Source organism: Hipposideros armiger, unplaced genomic scaffold (assembly GCF_001890085.2).
Source record: "Hipposideros armiger isolate ML-2016 unplaced genomic scaffold, ASM189008v1 scaffold_8, whole genome shotgun sequence".
NCBI classification, from domain to species: Eukaryota; Metazoa; Chordata; class Mammalia; order Chiroptera; family Hipposideridae; genus Hipposideros; species Hipposideros armiger.
This window is the reverse complement of record NW_017731358.1, coordinates 3,844,670-3,861,888: the sequence shown is the minus strand read 5'-3', so window position 1 is coordinate 3,861,888 and position 17,219 is coordinate 3,844,670. Positions and strand designations below refer to the sequence as shown.

General features: G+C 38.0%; 1 protein-coding gene across 1 annotated transcript in view; it reads right to left on the bottom strand.

Annotated features, from left to right (window-relative positions):
* Positions 1-5,275: 5,275 nt before the first annotated feature.
* The window catches only part of LMLN (leishmanolysin like peptidase), a 106,806-nt gene continuing 94,862 nt past the window's right edge, over positions 5,276-17,219 (bottom strand). The window contains exons 16-17 of the mRNA XM_019650875.1: positions 14,729-14,939; positions 5,276-8,891 (exon numbers count right to left, since the gene is read on the bottom strand). Of these exons, the coding sequence (XP_019506420.1) occupies positions 8,791-8,891; positions 14,729-14,939 (312 nt within the window). The 3' untranslated portion in view covers positions 5,276-8,790. The remainder of the gene's footprint in view (positions 8,892-14,728; positions 14,940-17,219) is intronic.

Sequence of the window (17,219 nt, the reverse complement as noted above, 5' to 3'; positions counted from 1 at the left end):
GATACCTTTTTGGAAATAAATACATTTTTAAAATTATAGAACAATTTTATACGTAAAAACGTATTATCTTTAAGTACTTTTGTTCTTTGAGAGAGATAAAAAAACATATGTAGTAAATTAAGCAGGAAGAGGAGTGAGAAAAATGTGTGTGTGAGAGAAAGAGAAAAAGAGAGAGAGAGGGAGAGAGAGAGAGGGAGGAGGAGAAAGAGCCAGAACGGGGCAGAGAGAAAATCAAACCTAGGAGGCAAGAAAAATAAGCTCTATGTACCAAGTTTGGGTGCTAGACTTCTAAATGGAACTACATTAAGGGATCGTTTGGTTACATACAAATCAACAAAGAAGGGAGCAAAAATTTAAAAATAAAAGCTTATAAGTGTAGTTGGGAAAAATAAGATCCCAGACTGAGACCTGCAAGAAGAAAGAATGAGACAGGAAAGGAATTGGGGGTGTGGGGAGAGAAGCTGTGGAAGGCATGCATGCTCAAAAGACAGAATGCATGAAAAGCTAAATCCAAACACACAAAACTGCACAGAGGTAAGAAAAGTACAAACATACCAAGGCTAGGAAAGCAAAGGGGCTAACTCCATCAGAATCATTCCAGAGGGACTGAGTGGTGAAGGGGTGATGAATGAAGCATGTGTCCCCATGGGGAAGGGACATTAATCTTATCATCTACACTGTGTGTTCTGGGAGTATCTGATAATGCCTCATGTACCATCCTATATTCTTCTTTAAAATGCACTAAAGAGACCAAAATTCCCAAATTGAGGGGGTACGAATGTGGATGGCTGCATGTGTGTAATTTTCGATTGTACGCTTTATTACTCATGCTGTTTCTCTTCTCGCATGTCTCATTTTCAATGGCTTAGCAAGACGGTAAAGGCCATTACTACCAATACCATCATCATCATCATTGGGATAACACAATAGTGCCAAGAATAGTTATTACACGCCAGACACTGTGCTAGTTGTTTTACATACATCATATTATCTCAATCCTTTCTGAAAAAAATGAGTTAGAATCCTTAGGCCAAAAGTCAAAATTAATTCCTGCTATATTAAAGGATAAAATATAACAATTAAAATAACCAGAATAAAATATAGGTGAATAATTATACTGGAAATAACACAAATGTCCATCAGTAGCTGAGTGGCTAAATTATGCCATATCCATACTGAAGACTCATGAAATCATTATAAACTATGAGGTAAATCGAAGGTTACTGACCTGGAAAGATGACTGCTGCACCTGTAAGCAATAAATACAAGATACCAAAAATACATGAGGTGTGATACCATTTTTCAATATTGTATACCTAATGCTATATTTATGTATGTATATAGTACAGTCTGAAAGGATATGTACCAAACTGAGACCCTCTAGGTTACCTCTCTAGAGGTATGGAAATGGAGGGTCAGGAAGTGGTAGCACTTTTACATCTTTAAGAGTGTTAGAACTATGAATTATTTCTATTAGTTGTGTTCAGTATTTTCCAAAGAAAAAATTTAAACAATCTTTTAAAGTGAAAAAATATATATAATGGGGGTAAGTATAATGCCAAGTATAATGCCAAGGACAAAAACCATAGAGGAAATTATTTAAAATTTTAAAACTTCTAACAAATGACAAACTTGCAACACAGAAGATTATGGTGGATACTGTGGGTTAGCTCACTCAACCTCCATTCCCCCATCCTTCTGTGTGTAGAGTGTGTAAAACTTCAAGCTACATTTCTGACATTCCCTTGCAGCTAAGATCCTGGATGTAAATTAGGTTCTGCCAATCAGATGCATTCCCACAATATTTAGAAGGCAGATATGATGCAGAACTCATCTTTCTGCTTCTGTTGCTATTAGCAACCAAGGTTCTAGAGACCTAAGTGTTTGAAGGCAGCTGCAGCCATACCCAGAATTGCAGTGTCCAATCATCAACTTTACAGATGTTGAGGGGCAGCTGTGGGCTTAGGAAAGATACACCATGGAAAAGTAAAACCATAGGAAAGAGAGTAAAAATGAAATGAGCATTAGGGACAATAGACATTGTTGAAAACACCATAAAGGACACAGTGGGTAGAAATGAGAAAGACACTGAAATAAAGAATTTAAGGATTACAGGAGAAGTGCTAGTAATTGAAGACAAGCATATACATAATTGGCATTCCTAAAGAGGAAATCTGAAAAGTTATAAAGATACAAATTTAAAAAGTTATTTGAAATAAAAGAAGACTTGACTCTATGGACTGAAAAGGCATACTGCCTTCTAGGAAAAATGGCCCCAGAACAGTCATCACCAAAACACATCTCTTTGCAGAAGCTTAAACCTCAATGCTCTTCAGGTTTTAGACCCTATTTAGGGCAGACAATGACTTCCTTTCCAAAGCCGGGAACTCAGCTTCCAGCCACCAAACCTAACAAATGTGTTCCTGCTTCCCTCCACGTCCTTCCAGTGGATGGGGCGGTCCATTCTCACACTGATCCCAGCTTCTATCTTCTCAGGATCTGACTTGATTGGGCATCTCAGTCTCTTTTCTCTTCAGCCTTGCTCTCTCCCCTATTTCTCACAAGCATCCTATATATTTCATCCCATCGATCTCAAGTCTATGCTCTCTGTGTGCTTGTTTAATAGTTCCCCTCCTTCACCAGCTCCAGGACAAGGACCATGTCTGTTAGTTACTTGTGTTCCCATGGGCCCAATACAGTGCTGGATACAGTGTTCGATACACATTGAATATAGTAAATACTCAACAAATACTTTTCAGTGTTAAGTCACTAGATCCAGCACCTGCACTGTGCTAAGGGTCAGAAGACACCCTCAGTGTGCTGAAACCTGGGAGTCAGAAATGAAAGGCGGCCCCTCCCATCGAGCAGTGTGTGGTCTGGTCATTATGCACGCACACTCTTGTTCCTCTGGCTTTCTGTCTCTCTCTCATCTTTGACTAATTTCTTAGTATCAAATTCCTAAGCTTTCATTTTCCCCAGTACTTAAGACTCACCTTCATTATGTTTCTGCCTCTTGACTTAATAGTTTCTGCATCTATGCTCTCGGCTTATTTTTAGCCTCTGAGGGCCACACCCAGGCCAGTGCCTGCCCACCCTGGAGCTGACCCACTGTGGTTTCTCAGCTCAAAAGATTCCAATCTGCATTGCTGGCACCACGCCTCCTGGGCCATGATGCATGGGCTTCCACACCAGGCGCTGTCATTCCCAACCTGGAAACTGAATGGTGGAATGCAAATTATAAAACAGCAAAAGCAGGCTGCAGAGGGAGGGAAGTTTCTGGTTTCTGACAAATTAGTAAATTATTGAGGGCTGCTGGCTCCTTGACTCTAAGTCAACCCTTGAAAAAAGATGGTGGGATACCACTCTTAGGCAGTGATACCATCATTCATATATATACTTACTTATTTGAGAAAAATGGACTGTTTTGAACTGATGATGTAGAAGCAGGAGGAGTGACCACAGCCTGGGGTGGAGGGCAGCTGTGATGTCCGTGAGGATAAGTTAGAGAAAAAGGGAGAAAACACCCCCGCCTGTGAAGATCTGGCTGGTGCAGGGGATCTGGTGGCAGAGCCACTGACTCACTCACCTCAGTCAGCCTAAGGACTGACTCTCCTCAGATCTTTCACTTCTTTTTTCTCTCCGTTGTGATGATAATTATCCCTAAGGGTTATTCAACACCTATACGGCACTTACTGGCTCCCTCTTTACTCCTTTGTCAAACCTATTGTAAGAAATGCAGATTTTACATACACATTTTATTTCCTTAGCAACAAACATAAAGCTTCACAACTAACCAAATCACTTTAAAACAGTGATATAACCTATTTTATGTAACTTCAATTAAGATTCAAGACTCGGGGGGCTGGGCTGGAGAGCTGTGCTGAGGCACGCACCCTTTGCTCTATTCTTTGTGGCGACTTCACTTACATTTTCCTATCTTCAGCCAAATGCATCAAAACCTTCACTGCATACACTTAGACATCCGTGCGTGAGCACATGTGAAATCTCTTTCAATCCACCTGTAGCCCTCTTGAAATGTAATTAGGAGACCTAATGGGGCAGGGGAGGAGATGTTCAGATATTGTGATTTGAATATTTTTAAATGAGATAACGTCAGAAAGTTGCTGAGTCACTATTCTGTTGAAATAGAAAAATTGACTATTAGTGGCACTGAGTGTTAAAGTGACATTGAATCTAAGGTATAGTGTCTATAGGCAGAAAAAAACATTTCTATACATATAAAATGGGAATGGTACTGGTCACCTACTAGAATATCAGATCACATATTTGAACAACTGTCTCCAAATATGTCCAGTTTATTTTAAACATTAAAGAATGAACAGCTGGTGGAACACTAACAAAGCTGATTTAAATAAACCCCCTCCTTTTCAGGCAATCTACTGGAGAGGTTGTGGACAGAATACTAGTTTATGTAATAATATCTGCTACATAAGCTACATTCTATGAACATGCCAAAGGTAGCGTGAACAGGTACTATACGAGACGTAGATGGGTTTATCTTCAGTACACTGTGCAAATCATATTGGACTTACTCAACTACTGGAAGAAATGTAGTGTATAGTTTTAGCTACTTATATGAAATATTTAAAGTTTTAAAAAAATCTAAATATTAAAATTTCCCACAAAGATTTCAGCTCTGCAATCAGGTCACATAGGCTATGTTCAATCAATTTCACCAAGTGTTTGGTTCCATGCCACAGGGCAGAATGGCTCCAAGTGCACATGGTAAAGGCATGTCCCAGGAACATGCTCTCAAACTTTCAGGTTATGAGGAAGAATCCCGCTCCACAATCTACTTGCTACTACTGCACAGAGTGTAGTACTGGAATGTGCCAGGCAGGTCATGCCATGAGACTCCTGGCCTATAACAAAACAAAATAATCTTCAGCCAGAGGTGGCTGGAATAATCTTCAGCCAGAGATGGCTGCCATGAATTATTTCAGTCTGCTCTCTTGTTTGCTTAACTATTCAAGGAGGGCTACTCCCTGTAGTTTTACAGACTTATCCCTATTCCTGAAGTAGGACAATTTTACTCCAGTTAAAATAAAAATGGAATTACATTTCATAATAAACACCTCATCTTCCCCAAATAGAGTGCATAGCTGTGTTTGTGTTCCTCATTTTGGTTTTAAAATACTGACGGTGTTAAGGGAAGACAATATAAAGATTAGTCTCCCTTTTTATTAAAGTTGTGTTTTTTTCTAAGGGATATATATTACACTTAAAGTTCAATACCATAAATAAAGATTAGATCTTAAATCTTCTATTTTATTTATTAAAAATGTAAACATAAAATAATTCATCACTCCCTCTCCAACTCTGACTAAATGTATTAAACAAAAACCAACCAACCAACCAACCAACCAACAAGTCATTCGTTCAGGTAAGTTCTTTCTTCAATGAGGAGTCCAGGCTTTGTTAAAATACGGTGGTCCTCCTGGGCTGCAAGGATGTCGCACAGATGACTGGTGCCCATTATGGAACGGGCTTGTGGGGCTGTGACTGAAGTCCACCTCCCGCCAGGACTGCTCAGATGCCCTCAGAGACGGGCTCTTCTCTTTCCATTCAGTGTCCAAGAACATGGACAGTACAAGGCATCAAGCACAAGACACTGCGATGAACAGGACGTGCAAGCTGGCACACTCGAAGAGGTGATTCAGCACCAGCCGTGACCTCGTAATTCTGGATGAGTATGACTCACAGGGTATTAGAGCTGGAAAGAGTCTGAGAAAGCATCTAGGCATTTTACAGAGTCTCAATCTGTGAGTCTTCTCATATTGGAGAATACTGATAAAATGTGATAGAATACTCTGGTATACTTATTCATGTATCTTCCTAAAACTATTTAAACTTCATTAATTTATGTTTCATCTTCAACTATTGATAAACTCTAAGCCAACGTAATTGGCTGAAACTAATTTTAAGCATAATTTATAACATTTTTAGAATGTGTATTTTGTCTTAACAAAAATAAGCATCCTTAAGAAATAAGGGAAAAGGATGTTTTTCAGGAGCATATTAGCGGGATCTACATTAAGACTTCCTAACTGCTTGCCAGTTTCTTTAAAGCTGTCAGCTCAAGTCTACTGACATGGCTTTTGCTTCCTTCCTTTAAATTCTGTTCTTCAAAACCTGAGAGACAAATTCACTTAATACAATCGGGACCTTAATACTATCAAAATGAACCTAAGTCTGAACTGAAAACTGAGGTAGTCAGTTTTTATAAGCACTTGACCCTTTTTGAGTTAGAAAGGGACTCCAGTCTACTATTCCCAAGTCAGCTACTCCCCTACCCCATCTCACTTCCATCATGGCAGCAGTCTGCTCAATCTCTTTCTCAGTGACCTGGTTTTACTAACATGAAGGAAGAAACCTAACACAGAATACAGACATTTAGGCCATTTCAAATTCTTCAGTTCAAAGCTGAATTCTAGCCCACTGATTCTGCACTGAAATCAAAGATTTTAAAAATCTTGTTTTTAGAATATTGTCATAATCTAAGTGACTAAAACATGCTTCTTAAAATTTCTTATAGGTTCAGTGGCCTTCTAAATCTTCACTGAGTAAACTACGCAGAATCAGTGATAAGTAAGCAACCACTTTCAAGACTTGTTGAAGAGGAGGGATGACACAAGAGTATTTAGTTACCCTCAGAAACTCAAGATTTCTTAACATCATATTTTATCAAGTTTCATATTTGTGCACAGAAAACACTGGGCTACCAGATTCCAAGCTTAATAAATATATATAGAAAAAATGTCATCTATAATATTTTCTCCAGAAAGTCATTAGTGCAAATATAATTATATCAATAAAAAATAAAGCAAAATATATTTCAAGTATAAAAAGCACCATGCTCAGAAACAATACTACCTAAATGGCATTACTGCACAACAGTCAAAATATAACCAAACCTATCATTGTAAATCTAAAATATATTATTAATCCATAGTATTTTTGGTGAAATTCTTTATACACTTTGTAGGATGATTCATAATCACAATAGGTATGTAAGTTTAGATTTTTATAATTAAAAATATACTTTATACTTTTCTCTGATCTTGCACAATTGATGGTATACATGAAATAGGCAGAAAACTAAGTACTAGCCTGATATCTTTACTGTTATCTTCCTTTAGTTGGAGGTGAATATGCTAGAGACCCTAAGCTTTTCACAATGACAAATACCTTTAATTCAAAACTGCATATTTAAATACATATTTTAAATTTATGCGTTAAAAAAAGGTGACTTTCCTTTATGCTAGGGTTGCTCTGGCCTCAGTGCCAAACAGCCAGCTGAAATTATTCCTTAGTAATTATGCTGCTTCTCACTGAGCACAATTTCTCAAACGGAGTGCTCAATAACTATACGCTGAATTAAAGGGCCAACCAATGAATGAATGAATGAATGAATGAATGAATGAACGCTTCTCTGAGGGCTGTGTTTATAATGCTATAGGACTTGATAAGCTTTAGAGAGAAAAACTGAGCATCAATTATCAGTAAAGAATTTAATTAGTAAAGTGGGGTTGGTAAGCTCTGGTACCAGAGCAGAATTGCTTCTGTGGACCAGAATCTATGTGGTAACTGAAGAAGAGTCAAAAGCAGGAGGTAAAAGGACCTCAACTCCTTTTAAAGCAAAGGCAATCTTTCAATTTCTGTGAACTAAGTCACATGTTGTGCAGTAAAGTGGACCCTATTGGACAGGCTCTACACCAAACCTACACTTTGTTATTAGTAAATAATTCAGCCCATCTTGTTTTGACTTATATTTTTCTTCTTATATATAAAATAATTTTCAGACAGAAGTTCTTCTGAAACAATTTCTAAGCCTACGTGAAAATAACTGCATACCTGTCTATACGAGAAGTTCATCTTCACTACTCAAAGAGGAATAGTTCTGTTTTTCATTAGATTACAGTTGTCATAACTATTATCTGAAAAACATACAATTATGTTTTCTTCTCTTTTCATGACTTCAATGTTTTTACAGGGCAGAGTATTTTTTTCTCTCTGCTTCCGAAGTTTTTCAAGTCATTAGTAAACTAACGGAGAATACAATTAGAAAGTGAGTTCTGGAGATCAATGAGTAACAGATACAGCTGGAAGAGGGCTACCAACACATAATGATTCAGTAGCAAACTATTGTACAACACAGCTAGTTTGAAAAAGACAAGCATGGTTAAATCATAAGATTTAGCAAAACATAATTTAAAACAAGGCTTTTTAGAACAAGAACAATAATTTAAGTGTAACAGGTACAGTCATTAAATTCAAAATATGTATAATAATGGTATAGAAGTCTCAATTCAATTGTTTTCTCTAAGTCGAAGGACAATTTATACTTCTGGGGACAGGATCCACAACTTGTAATCTTGCAATAGTTAGGTGTTCTTTAAATTATTGCAGCATTGATGAACTTCCCCATTGTTTTAGGTGAATGAAAATGCTGAGGTATGTAATCTGAAAATTTCACCAATTATCCCATTTTCAAAGGAAAACCTCAGGAAGGTTATGTATCCTGAAAAATAAAGAGACTTGGTGACTTGGAATTTCTTCTCCTTCTCTAAGCTCTGAGGCTGTTGGGCTGCTGATGAAGAGTGACTGCTGTGAAGCTCTGCTTCAAGGTCTAATTGTAGTCAACACTTCCAAGCCAAAGTCAGGAATGCCACTTCTGCCATCTGCATAGGCTGGCACTCACCCAGATTTTGTGCTTTGTTCAGAAGAACATGACACAAAGGAATGTCTTGAGAATTCACTTTTCCATTCTTAGTGCCATATACACAGAAGAAATCCAGCCAGCACAGGAAATAGATTGCCTAGTAGAAGCCAGAGGGTGACCACCAGGCTAGAGGAACGGGAACAGAGATCTAGGGTTGAAAACAAAAAATTGACTTCCTATAGACCTTCTTGGAATAAAGCATACCAACCAAATATTGACAGGTGATTATTAAAATGTAAACAAGGACCATCTTGGAGAGCAGAATCAAGAATGACTCCTGAAACCCAGATATGCAAAGTCATATTTATTTTACATTTATGGAAAAAGAACAAAATATTTGTGCCAGAAGAAAAGAAGATGTCCTCACCATATCAAGGTTAAAAAACGACACCCAGGAAGAGAAAGAAGTAGAAGTGTCTTTGGGTAGCATCCTAGCAAATTTAAAGATGCTACACAGGAAAGTAAATTAATACTCTGACATGAGAATGTTCTTCCTTGTCCCTTCCTCGGGGTGACCACATAATTTATCACTCCAAATCAGGGCATTTTCAGATAAGTGTTGACATAAATTTCTTTTTTAAAAAATGTTTCAAAATGAAATTTTATTTTCTGATATTTATTCTATGTAAGTCTTCTTTTAATTTATTTGTATTAAATTTATTGGGGGTAACATATAAAACTATATAGGTTGCAAGTGTACAATTCTATAATACATCATATATCACATTGTGTGTTCACCACCCAGAGTCAGTTCTCCTTCCATCACCATATATTTGGCTCCCCTTTGCCCTCTTCCACCACCTCCCACACTTCTTACCCTCTGGTAACCACTAAACTGTTGTCTGTGTCTATGAGTTTTTGGTTGTTTGTCCTGTTCCTTTGTTGCTATCAGTTTTATATCCCACATATGAGTGAAGTCATATGATTCTTGACTTTTTCTGTCTGACTTATTTTGCATACCATCATAATATCAAGATCCATTCATGTTGCCACAAATGGCAGTATTGAAATAAATTTCTAGTTCTAAGATGGAGCACTCCTGCCCATGGTGCCACATCAGCAAAATGAAATTTAGATAACTTCTGTGTGCTTGACCAAACACACAGTATATCCAGTCATACAATCTCCAACAACCAAGCCAACTTTGGGCTCCATACTTATTTCCTTGTTCCTTGATCTTTCGAAATAAGGTCAGATATGTAACCCCAGCCAATCAACTTAAGCCGAATGCTTCTTCCTTCTCTCCTGCTTGCAGCCCTTTTTCCTTATTTTTACAGTTCTCTCGACTCTTGAGAGTGGAGGCTGCCCACTTCATGACATATGAAATAAAATTTGCTTAGATCAATTACTACATTTTGCCGTGTATAATGCATACTTTTTTGGCCCAAATCTGTGAGGGAAAAATAAGGATGCACATTATACATGGGTAATTATATAAATGTTTTTAATTACTTATGCTTATGAGTAAAAAGAGTAACTCTAGAAATCAATAACGATATACATATGCAAAATAATACCCTAGAATATGTTAATCGATTTTGTTGAACTTACGACAAACTTGCAACATCAAAGAGTTCTTGGCCATCTATGATGCGTAAATATCATAAATTTGTTACTTATTGGTATGTAAAATTTCTTGTGACTTGTATCTGTTCTTGTGTTTTGTAATTACTTGTTACATATAATTTCTTGTACCATAATATGTTAAAAAATAAATGCTAAAATTCTTTTATAATACAAAAAACAAGTACCTAAATGTAAACAAATAAAAATTTGAGTTAAAAATTAAAATGAAAGATTTTTTTCCCTGAAAGTTTGGGCCAAAAACCACGAGTGCACATTATACACGGCAAAATATGGTAAATTTTTCTCTTTGATTATTTTAACACAAGCGATCACTATTAAAAATTATACCAGGACAAAAGGCATATAAACTGTCCCAGGCAAACCAGGAATATGGTTCTGATCTCTAGATAGATACCCATCTATCCATATCACCCTAGACTTGCTCTGGAAACGGCATAAGATTCTGTGGGCTTTGGGCACTAGAAGGATATTTTAATTTAGCCATGAGTTGTTCTCACTGCTAAAACTATTTCCCAAAACAAGTCTCAGAATGAAAAACATTTTTATAGTAGTGAAGAGACTAGGTCAACCTGAACACTTTATCTTAGGAGTTGTCCTTTCTAATCTTTTGACCAATAAAGAACCAACCAAGCTTCAAGTATGACTTGCTTAAAAGGTAAGAAATATAGGGTTGGTCTTCAGCTACAGAATGAATAGAATGATAATGTCAAGGTTCTGGAGCCGGCTCTCCTGAGCACTATACAGCGTGGTACAGGTATTTTTAGAAATCATTTCACTGCATGCAATTCAGGTAAACCATGGGGTAACTTCTATTCTTTCCCAATGGAATCAGCTGGTAAATGTTAAATCTTAGGAAAAGCCCACTTATCCAAGAACAGACATTCTCAAAGTGTGGTCCTTGGATCAAAAACATCAACATCATCTGGTAACTTGTTTAAACTACAAATTCTCAGGCTCTAACCCAGATCTTCTGAATCAGAAACACTGGAGGTGAGGCCCAGCAACCTGTGTTCTGATGCAAGCAAAAGTTTGAGAAACTCTGACCTAGGGCTGCTCTATCCAACTATGGCAGCCACTAGTTATATGTACTATTATATTTAAATTGAATTAAATTAAAATATTTAATTAGAAAGTGAGCTCTGGAGATCAATGTGTAACAGATACAGCTCAGTATTCCTGTTAGTATTCCTCAGTCACACTAGCCACATTTCACACATTCAACAGTCATGAGTGGCTAATGACTATTGTATTGGGTAATGAAGATTACAGAACATTTCCATCACCCCAGAAAGTTCTGGCCTAGAGCATCAGGTAGAGTGGTCTTGGCTGGAATAAGGAATGGAACCTGGAGTCTAACAGCATAGGAATATCCCTTTATCTCCTGATTCTCAATTTGGTCCAAAGGAAATAGGAGGAGAACTAGCTGTTGTTTATCTACTTTTGGTACTAATACTTAACAAGCTATTAAAACATTAATGGCAACTCTGGAATATCTGTTACCCTTCAAAAACACTGTACTTTCTGTGCTAGTGCTCTTTAAAAAGATTCAAAGACGGTGTTTCAAAATAAATCGTAGATGATCAGATTGGGTTTTATCTGAACCTCATAATTTAAAGCATCAAATCTTATTTTTGCAAGTTTGGTGGGCCATAAAAACTGTATTAAAAAGAAACAAATGATTTACCTAAAAGAAATATCATATGTAAAGTTGGCCCTAGTTCCTGGCATACAGTTTAGTAAGCATTTAGTGTGTGCTCTATTCACATACATTAACAAATATGGGAAGACAAGATAGCTCAGAATTTCAATAGTGATGCTTATAATGTTTAAAAAGTAATGCTTAAAAGACATCTATTTTCTTGTACTATTTTATACATTTTTCGGAATGGTAGTAATGATTTACAGATTACAATGTTTTTTGAGCATGATTCCTCATAGAACTGGCTAACAGGGAAAGAAATCACGTCATAGCACTACAATATCAGAAGGGTGACTGATAGAGAGGGAGCCGAGAAGTAGAAGTAGAGCCTAAGGCACTGGTGGAGGGGGTGGGAGGGGAGGTTTGCAATCTCTACTGTATTTCCACAGATTCACTTGTCTTTGTCACGCTCCAAGGACAGGATCTAATCATTTCCTAGCCTTTTGCCCTTGTCTGGCTTTCCTCACATTCCTACACATTCTTCTACTGTACTTCTAAGATTTTTACCCCTGTGCCAGCTGGAGTAACTCTCTCTATCTCAACTCTAACTGCTAATGGCTTAATCCTTGCCCAGCTCTTGGACAATGAGATGTTGATTGTTTCTTACAATTAACTCAAGATTAGGTCTGAGGATGGCAACTCCATCAGAACCACCTATTTCTGGACTAGCAGCCCTCTAATTCTAGCCAAAGCAATTTAACAACAAAATTAAGTCATCCTACCAACTTCACATGAAAAAGTTAACTAAGAGTAGTTAACACTACATATACTATGTAGCACATCAAAAGGACCTAAGATCATAGATCATTTCAAACAATTCATTGTGTCATTACTATTATAACTGCAGAAACGTCAGCTGACTCACTGGAGTACTGTGCAGAAAAGAGTTAACATAGCAGACCTGAGACTGCCATCCTTCAAAGCCCTGCTTGCAAGGATGGCCTTTAGCTGGTATCCGGAAACTGGCTTCCTCCAGACTTCGCCCCACTGCCCCTTTTCCCTTTGCTGGTTCTGCTTTGTGTCTTTTCATTTTAACAAATCTTAGCCATAAGTACAACTAGAGGCTGAGTCCCAGGAGTCCTAGAGAATCGCCAAAGCTAAGGATGGTTTTGGGCACCCCCAACACAAGTACTAATATCCCAAAACTCACCTTCTACTTATGGCTCATGTCTAGATAAAACCCCCAGGATTTGAAAAAGAAAGGAAATCAAATCTTAGAGGTATAGAAACTTTGAGTTGCCAAGTGAATGTAGCCCCATTTTCAACCAGACCATGGAACAAGCAAAGGGCTACATTGTTCCATTTAAAAAATACCTCCGGGTGAGAAAAAAACAAACATTGCATAAGATCTTTATATTCACACAGTCATGCATCACTTAATGACAGGGATACATTCTGAGAAATGCATTATTAGGCAATTTCATCACTGTGCTAACATCAGAGTGCACATACACAAACCTATTTCTCCTAGGCTACAAACCTGTACAGCATGCTACTGTACTGAATACTATAGCCAATTGTAACACAATAGTATTTGCGTACCTAAACATATCAAAACAGAAAAGGTACAGTAAAAAATATAGTTTAAAAGATAAAAAATGGTCCATCTGTATAGGGCACTTATCATGACTGGAAGATGCTCTGGGCAGGTCAGTGAGTGAGTGCTGAGTGAATGTGAAGGCCAAGGACATTACTGTGTATTACTGTAGATTTTGTAAGCACTGTCCCTTAAGCCCTCCCCCTGCTTCCTTCTTACAGGGATAGAAATAGAACATCAAAGCTGTCAATGTTGCTCCACGAACAGGGCTGTGGGCTGGACTGATTGGAAATATCGAGGAGAAACTGGCTGGGTAAGGTGTAGATCACCATAACAGTGATTCTCAGGAGGGAGAGAAAGGTGTCCTGAGGCTCAGTAGGAATAAGAAACCAAGATGGAGAGATAAAGGAACATAGGGGATTGTCATGGCAATGTGGTTTTGACTGCTGAATGTTGGAGCAGTGGTCAGATTAAGGAACTTTATGATGTTTATAAAAAATGAAGGTGTTTAACATGGAAAGAACATATAGACCTGAGGACTCAATATTTGACTTTGGAAATACGTTTTTGGTTCCACTGACCTTATCTGGCACAAAGGGCTCTCTCTGGCACTGAACTAATGGAAGAAATAAAATTTACCTAGGGTTCACATCATTGCAACCTGAAAATATTTCCAAAGTACAGGGACAGTCTGGCTCCACACCACCATAGGGAGCTTTTATTAAAGTGGCAGAGGCACTTAATACTTGTTAAGGTATCTCCTGTGAACCTGTGTCCTTGTACAGGATCTTAGGACCTCAACAAGCAATTTCTAGCAATGTACTCCGAAGACCATAAAGCTAGATCTGGGAGGGCTTAGTGCCCTCTGAATATGTAGCACATAGGGGACAGGCTCCTCTGTATTGAACCAGGTCAGTGGCTGACTGACTGAGATATAATCTGTGCACTCAAAACTGAGGGGACATGGGTGAGAGGGGTCTATTGCCAAGCCTCAAAGATATTGCTCCTGCAGAAAAAAAAATTCAGTGGTGGGAAGGAGATTTTCACACAAAACTGCAATTAAAAGAGAAGATGCTCAACCTGTTTTAGAATTTCCTTGAAGGGAATTTTTAACATTTTATAAGAAAAGTCCCTCTCTTTACTCCAACCAGAGACTACTCACCTAGAGGCAGAGCTCGGGTCAAATTAGGAGCTGGAGGATCTATTTCTGGAGGACAGAGTTCACAGAAGTCCCAACATGATGGACAGAGCAGGTTTCCATCGTGAATCCAGCCGTTCATCTGAATATTGACGGGGAGGACCTGCCCGGCCCGACTACACAAATATGAAGTATCCTGGACCCAAACCTTCAGACCTTGTGGAGAACAAGAAACCTTCAAAAAGAAGAAAAAGAAAAAAGCAGATCAGTAAGATTTTAGTATATGGACCTTCTTCCTCTGCAGGAAAATAGGTTAGAATTTATTTAAAATGTTGGCTATAAAACACAATTTGGGATGGGGACATTAATCTCATACAAAGGGTTAAGTTACTCGTATTCAGGTTCTGAAAGGATTTCACTGTGTGGTAGTAGTTTTAAAACTTTAAAGGGCCGGCCGAGTGGCTCAGTTGGTTAAGAGCTCGCTAAAGGGTTTGAGCTCTGAGCAACAGTGGTTCAATGCCCAGCCAGAGCTGAGCAGCCGCTGAGCTGCCAACAGGTGGCAGGATGGCTCAGCTTAAAAAAAATAAATAAATAAAATAAAACCCCCCCCAAAAAAACCCTACCATTTAAAACTTTAAGTCTAGCACCTTTTTAAAATCTGATGAAAGCTATGGACATATTTCCTGAAAAATACAAGGACTCATATCTCAACACCAACGAGTAACTAATGAACTAACTTTTGAAAAGCAAACACATTTAAGCTAACTTTTGAAAAATTTGAAATGACTGCTTCTTCTTCAAAGTTGTTTTTTTTTTAATTAAATTTATTGGGGTGACATTGGTTAGTAAAATTATATAGGTTTCAAGTGTACGTTTCTATAATACATCTATAATCATCTATACATTGCATTGTGTGTTCACCACCCACAGGCAATTTCTTTTTGTCACCATATATTTGACCCCCTTTACCCTCTTCTACCTCCCCCTTCTCCCCTTACTCCTCTGGTAACCGCTAAACTGTTGCCTGTGTCTATGGGTTTTTGTTTGTTTGTCTTGTCTGTTTGTTGCTTTCAGTTTTATATCCCACATATGAGTGAAATCCTATGGTTCTCAACTTTTTCTGACTCATTTCGCTTAGCATGATAATCTCAAGATCCATCCACATCGTTGTAAATGGAAGTATTTTATCTTTTCTTATGGCTGAGTAGTATTCCATTGTATTGGGTTGTCAGAAAAGTCACAAAATAATTTTTCTATGTTTTTCATTGCAAAAATGCATCATGACTTTTCCGACAACCCAATATATTATGTACCACAGCTTCTTTATCCAATCATCTATGGAAGGACACTTTGTTTGTTTCCATGTCTTGGCCACTGTGAGCAATGCTGCAATGAACATAGGCGCATATATCTTTAGGGTTAAATGTTTTTAGATTTTTTGGGGGGTAGATACCCAGAAGAGGGGTTGCTGGGTCATATGGTAATTCTATTCTTAATTTTTTGAGGAACGTCCATACTGTTATCCATAGTGGCTGCACCAACTTACAGTCTCACCAGCAGTATATGAGGATTTCTTTTTCTCCACAACACTCCAACATTGGTTATTACTTGTCTTGTTGATAACAGCCATTCTAACAGGTGTGAGGTGGTTTTGATTTGCATTTCCCTTGTGAAGCTAGTGAAGTTGAGCATCTTTTCACATTATCTCTTGGCCGTTTGTATGTCTTCTTGGCACAAGTGTCTGTTCTGGTCCTCTGCCCATTTTTTAATTAGATTGTTTGTTTTTTTTGGGTATTGAGTTGTATGAGTTTTTCATATATTTTGGATGTTAATTCCATATCAGAAGTGTTGTTTGCAAATTTCTTCTCCCATTTGGTCAGTTGCCTTTTTGTTTTGCTGATGGTTTCTTTTGCTGTGCAAAGCTTTTTAATTTGATATAGTCTCATTCATTTATTTTTGCTTTTACTTCCCTTGACTTTGAGGTCAAATTCATAAAATCCTCTCTAAGACCAAGGTCCATAAATTTAGTACCTATGTTTTCTTCTATGCAATTTATTGTTTCAGTTCCTATAATTAGATCTTTCATCCATTTTGAGTTAACTTTTGCCGGGAGCCGCTGGATGTCTGGGGCATTCTGTCTTAGAGTTTTAAAAGAATTCAGTTTGGAGATGACCAGCTTAATCTAAATGGGCTAATTATCATTTACTATCTCAATGCTATTTTGTTAATTAAAGTATAGTCTACAGAAGTCAGGACTGGCCTTTTTTGTGGAGAGCTGGAGGTCTGCAGTAAGGGTTAAGCCTGGCAGCTGACAAGCTGCCAGGCTCTCAGGCCCGGGTGAGCAGTGTGGGAAGGTTGCTAGATAGATCTCATTCTCCACTGTGCTGCTGCAAGCCTATGTCACAAACAACCTTGAAAGTTACAGAGTGAATTGCCAGCCTGTGAGCAGTTTCTACTTGCTATGCTTTGTCTTGCTTTGGGAACATTTGCTTCCCCACTCCCCCCCCCCCCCCCC